This window comes from Eupeodes corollae, unplaced genomic scaffold (genome assembly GCF_945859685.1).
Source record: "Eupeodes corollae unplaced genomic scaffold, idEupCoro1.1 scaffold_815, whole genome shotgun sequence".
Lineage (NCBI taxonomy): Eukaryota > Metazoa > Arthropoda > Insecta > Diptera > Syrphidae > Eupeodes > Eupeodes corollae.
In genome coordinates this window covers 1-6,308 of record NW_026605783.1, presented here as the reverse complement: position 1 = coordinate 6,308, position 6,308 = coordinate 1, and the positions used below count along the sequence as shown (strand labels likewise).

General features: G+C 29.0%; 1 protein-coding gene across 1 annotated transcript; it reads left to right on the top strand.

The window, feature by feature from the left end:
• Positions 1 to 392: 392 nt before the first annotated feature.
• Positions 393 to 6,151, top strand: LOC129953607 (serine protease snake-like; the record flags this gene model as incomplete). The annotated part of the gene is made up of 6 exons (XM_056066851.1): positions 393 to 492; positions 552 to 596; positions 648 to 700; positions 783 to 892; positions 5,836 to 6,006; positions 6,069 to 6,151. Coding segments are annotated over exons 1-6 (562 nt in total), but the record flags the coding sequence as incomplete, so codon positions are not given.
• Positions 6,152 to 6,308: the final 157 nt, after the last annotated feature.

The window sequence follows — 6,308 nt, the reverse complement described above, 5'->3', positions numbered from 1 at the left end:
ATGTTATGACATTCAAACAAAAACACGTTGAAAAACTTTATGGTAACCATATTCAATACCTTGAATGATTCAAACGTATCTATTTATTAAGTTAAATTTCTATCAAAAGCATAAACATTCATTAAAATTCAAAATTCAGACTTCTTAAGTGAACTTCTGAACTTATGTTCAGAATGAATCAAAACAATAAAACAGTATAGGAATTCCCTTGCAAACAAAATAACTCGTCTTTAAGCTCTTAACAGGTTCTAAGCTTAAATTAGTCATCTTTAATTGTAGACATTTCAGCAAATTTCAAAGAAGAGAAAGACTTATATTATTTTCAAACTCTCAGTCATAAATTTTATATTGTTCGGTTCAGTACGGTCTTGTTAACTCTTTATAAACATATCATGGAAAAGGTAATATCATCGCTTTCGGCGGTGGCGACTTTGCTAGCAATATCTTTGTTAGTAATTTTTGTTGATGGAGAAGATTACATAGCAACAACAGGTTAATTCGTCACTTTGGTATAAATATAAGCACATTAATTGTATGATTTTGATAAGTAGAAACACCGGGTATTGGCAATGATACTTCATTTAACATTGTCCTTTGTAAGTAATCTAGGAGATACCAATGTCTATTGTTATGAAAATATTTCAAAGTTCCAGCTATAACCGGGGGATCACCTACACTTGCTGGAGAATTTCCATTCATGGTTAGTTAATAGAAAAACATCAAAATTTAGATTAAACTGATCTTTAAAAGTGTGGATCATCATTTTATTTTGTCTATTTAAGGCTGCTTTAGGATGGTTAGACGAGTTCGGAGAACTTAAATATCATGGTGGTGGGATGATTATAAGTCCAAAAATGGTTTTAACCGCTGCTCATTGTGTTTACAAAGATGGGTAACTATATATTACATATTTAATAATTAAAACTGTATTATCTACAAGATTCTGGACTTATGGAAATTAAAAATAGGTGTCTTTATAATGTCTCTAGCGCAACAACCTTCAACCTATTTATGTGGGGTTAACAACTTCTTTAAAAAATTAGCTTAAAACAATGCTGTGTGATTGTTAAATGAGAAAGTGGAAACGTTTTTTTTAAAGAAGTCCCCGTTTTTTGCATATTTATTCCATTTCGTTGTTATAAATTCTGATCTCTAGTTAACAGAGCTGTAAGAGATTGCAGTCTTTTTGGTATTGCAGTGAATTTAATGAAAAGACTATTTTTAAGTCTTTTAATTTTAAACCAGTACTGTGATTTTCAAACTAAAGTCCCCAGTCAATTTTGAAGTCTTGTATTTAAAAATCAACGTATGCAGTCAAATGAATTCAAATCAAAAAAATGCATTCTTTTAGAAATGCGTTCTTGTAACTTTTATAAAATACGACTAAAAAAAATGTAAAAGACTTTTCGAATAGGTACTTCAAAGACTACAGGCAGCAAAAAAAAGATTGCATTCTTTTTATTTAAAGTCTTTTGACTGATTTTGGTGATTCAATTTTTTAAGACTTCAAAATAGAATGGAAAACCATAATATTGCATTCTTATTCAGCTCAGAAGTTGCCCGCTTATCGGCTTTACATGACCTATTCAATTTTAGTCCATTATATGTGAAGTAAATCTTGATGAGTTATTACATAAAAATATGCATCTCAATCTATATTTGATACTATGTTCTTATGTCTATCATGTTCTTAAATCTATATCTGAAAATGTACTCATAAACTATCACTTCATTTAAAAAATATCTATAATTCCAAAAATGTTTGAAAATAAAATGTAAAATAAGTTTGTCAGTCACAGATCAGCAAAAACTAATCCTACAATTTTTAGGAATTATGTATTAGGTTCCCTCAAAGAAAAGAATCAATGTGACAGGGTTGAATACTTATTATTAATTTGATAGCTTTATGAATTAGCTTTTAATTCTGTTATACCCGTGGCGTAAGACTGTAAGACAAGAGGTCTAATGTCGTTCCGATTCGGAATAAGAAACTGTATAGGTCCCCTCCATCCAGTTGTAGGTCACTAGGTGGTATAGTTTTCTACAGAATGTTGCTCCACCTAATTTGATTTTTCTCATTCTTACTCAACAAAATGGTTTAAAGCCTAACTTATTGCAAACATTCAAAGCGTCCGAATTTTAAACTTTGTTTAAAAACTTATTGAGGGGGTTACAAAGTAAGTTGTTTAGGAGCCCTTCTTTTTATATGCTAATAACCATAAATTATTTCTAAATATAAAATCTGTTTCGGATGGCATGAACCCGCAGAACGATCTTCTTGACTTACCTGTTTGGTGTACTTAAATGCTTCTAATGCTACTAAATGTTATATTACTTTCAACGTGGTGTGTCTCAGTTGTTGTATTCTTAGGATATACATGAATCTTCCCATATCCAAAGTTACTGAAGAAACATTTTTTAATAATTTTATTGATTTGATATTATTTTTTCTAATCGCTTTAAGTACATCATTTCTATGACCAGTTCTATGCTTGGATTTATTTCTAGGAATGCTCAAAGACTAATCCCTTAACGTTGAGATTTTTATATGTGTTGTTTTGTACGATCAATTTTGTAATACTTTTATTTCATCCCTCCGGAATTGCATAATATTTAATTTAGAAGAAAAGATATAGTAATTGGAACAATTTCTGCTTCTCTCTCAAAGAAATAAGGACCGTTGCAGGATAACAATCTTTAGTCCAATGTCCATTCCAAAGTATGATTTTTTCCAATTCATTGGATAAGTGGCATTCCAAATTTGTTTGGAGTTGTGGCGAAAATTTTCCTGGATGCGAAAAGTCGTGTCGGTCGCATCGGCTAAACGCGTAGATTACCAAATTTGCGTACTATTTTTTGTAGATTTTAAGTTTATTAAAAAAACTCACTGTTGTATTTTTAATACAAATTTTACTGAATGTCGAAGGCAATATATTTTATAAGTTTAAATTATTTTAAAGCCAATATTTTCAATTCTTGAAAAGATTTAAATAGTTTTTTTTTTAAACTGTTAGTTTATTATTATTCTCAAAATTTGTCAAAAACACTATTCTGCGTTGCAACCAAATATTTTGGGAGCAACAATTATTTGGTGTATAAAACAAATTTAATTTAATCAAGCCACACTTTATAATAAACAGTTTAATTCGAGTTGCTATCGTTATTGGCTTGTGAAATATTTTGGAGTTAACTAAAATTTTCATTTATTTTTAAAATTGGTATGGTAAGTAAAATACACACTCAATTTTTTGAGAGTCCTTTTTGTATCTTTCTGTGTCACTATCTTCATTACAAAAATTATTTGAAAATGATATCTCTACTGGTTCTTTAGATATGGACTACAAAAATAGCTTCCCCAACACACGTACACACACACAAGCGGACATTTCTCTAAAAATCTGTTATTTAGACTCTAGGGACTTTTAAACGTCTAGAAATGTTAAAATTTTTAATTCGACAAATCGGTACGTTTAAAACAACTTCCTATGGAAAGTTATCAAAGGTGTTTTATTAAAAACGACTGACCTCAGCTTAAAAAGCAAGCCATTAAACGTTGTAACCATGAAACTTATTCTTAAGAATTTTATTTTAAGAATTTAAAAATTCCTGTGAGGAGTTTTTAAGGCATACGGTTATCAGCGGTGACTACAACAATAAAAAAGAGGCTGGGATGCGACCCACACTGATAACTTCCCATCCCGTCTGTCGATTTGTCTTGCTTAAAAGTTTGTCTATATGTACTCGTACTATTTTTTGTAGATTTAATTTTTTCTGAAAAAACGTACTGTTGGATTTTTATATAAAAATTACGGAATATCGAAAACAATATTTTCTGTGAAATAAAACAAGTTTGAAGTAAATATTTAAAATTTTTGAAGAGATATTTGAGTCGAAAATCAATTTTTTTTCGGTTTTTATTTTTTGTAAAAAAAAACTGTCAGTTCGATTTTTCTCAACATTTTTCAAAATTTTGAAAAAAAATATTTCTTATAAGATAAAATAAGCTTGAAGCCTTAATTTCAAGTTTTTGAAAAGATATTTGAATAGATATTCAATTTTTACCAACTTTGAGTAATGTTTTTTTTGGATTTGTATTTTTTATAAAAAAAAACTGTCAATTTGATTTTTCTCAAAATGTTATCAGATGTCAAAAACATTATTTTTCGTTGCACAAAATTGTTTTGGAGATGAAATCATATTTTGGTCGTAAAATTTTCGACGTGACAATTTTTTTTCCAGTTTTTTTGATTTATAAAAAAAACGTTAATTGGATTTTTTGGCAAAAATATATTTGTTTTGTATTACATTACAATATATGTACAAATAATATAAAACTTAATTCAAGTCTCTAGCGTCATTGGTTCATGAGATATTAAGGGTTAACCAAATTTTTCACTTTTTTTTAAACTGCTATGGTAAAAAAGCCACCCTCACAATTTTCTTGAGAGCCCTTTCTGCATCTTTCTGCCTTATTATCTGTATAACAACATTTATTTGAAGTCGATATCTATTCTGGTTCTTGAGCTATGGACGACGAAAAAAACGACTATAGGGACCTTGAAACGTCGAGAAATGCCACAATTTTCAATTTGACAAATCGGACCCATTACAATAACTTCCTATGGGAAGTTAAAAAAGAACTATTTCACGTTTATCTCTCGATAATACCTTTTTAGAGTCGAGGTGTTATCAAACGATCTGTAGACCATTGAAAGCCCTTTATGTTTAGATTCGTCCTAATCACCATTGAAATAAATCTGATGAAAAATCATATTGTCTGGATATTATTTTTCTCCTCCAATGGGTTTTTAATGGTGTTCCTTTCCATCTATGGATACAGGATCAAGTTCTTGAGACTTGAGCATTTGATTTTTCAATTACCGCATTCGGTGAAAAATTGTGTTTGCATGCGATATATAGGAACTACATGGCAAGTTTTACATTCGTAAAAAATGTCAAACTCGAAATTTAAATCAAACATGGGATTACGATATTAGAAATGTTGAAAAAAGTGGGTCCCTTGATTCCATCCGTCTGTCTATCTGTCCTCGTTCCTACAGCCCAAACCATTTGTTCATTAAGTTCAAGCTTGGAGATTGGAAGATTTTAAACAGATTTGCGTTCCGCGCATTGACCACAAACAAATTCTTTGGCCAAAAATCAAAAAATTCGAATTTTCTCAAAAACTAAACGATAGATTTGTATTAAATTTTCTCATCAATTATTTTTCATAACTTGACTATTTTGGATAAAAAAATATATACATATTTGTATTGCTCCAGAATACATGGTACCCCCATAGAACCGTTGTTCTGTTTCGAAATTTTCTTAGGAACTCATAAACCGATTTCAATATTTTTTTCAGGCACAGCTCTTATATATCCTTAGTAATAGCTGAGGATAAATAATGTCAACATTGTTGCCTTGGATTCAAAAAAATATATCAAAATTCGATATCTCCAAAGGGGGTCATAATTTGTTGATTAAAATCAAATAAAAATGTAATTATGTTTTCTTATAAACTATTTTCTTTTCATTTTTTATTATCTATTTTTAAACAAAAATTAATGAATTTTATAAATATAAAATTAAAAACTATATAAATATCTAACGATTTTCAAAAAAAAAAATCTAAGAATTTGAATTTATTTTGTGATATCAAATTGTATTTAAATTTTGGAAGACCAACCTATTTTAAAGGCATATTTTAAGATCTTAATTTATATGTATTGTTAGGATACAGGAGCAAGTTCGCGATAAATATTTAAAACTAACATTATTAATCTTATTGTATAAATATTAGATTTTATCACATGTTTATTGTTCTTATTTCAGCAAAATTCCTGATGTAGTTTTTATAGGCGGAGAATCTCTTAAGGCGCAAAACAATGATTATAGGGATGTATTTTTAAAATTTTCTGTAGTCAATGTGTCAATTTATCCTGAATATGATCCCACACAAGGATACGATGACATTGCAATACTCGAATTAGACAACCCAACATGGTAAACAATTATCCTTAAATTAATTTATTTTTAATTAACAAACTTTATTTAAAATTTAATAGGTTTCCTTCAGTTTGTTTATGGAAAAGTCCAAATTTACCAATCGATGACGTCACAGCCATAGGATATGGTTTAACAGAATTTGGTAAATATTAAACAAATATAATTTCAAGGAAATATATAAATAAATTAAAATTTAAACTAAAATTCTAGCTGGAATGGGTTCTCAAGAATTATTGAAAGTCAATTTGACAGTTTTTTCACCAGAATATTGTGCACCATTTTTCAAACGTCAACGGAAA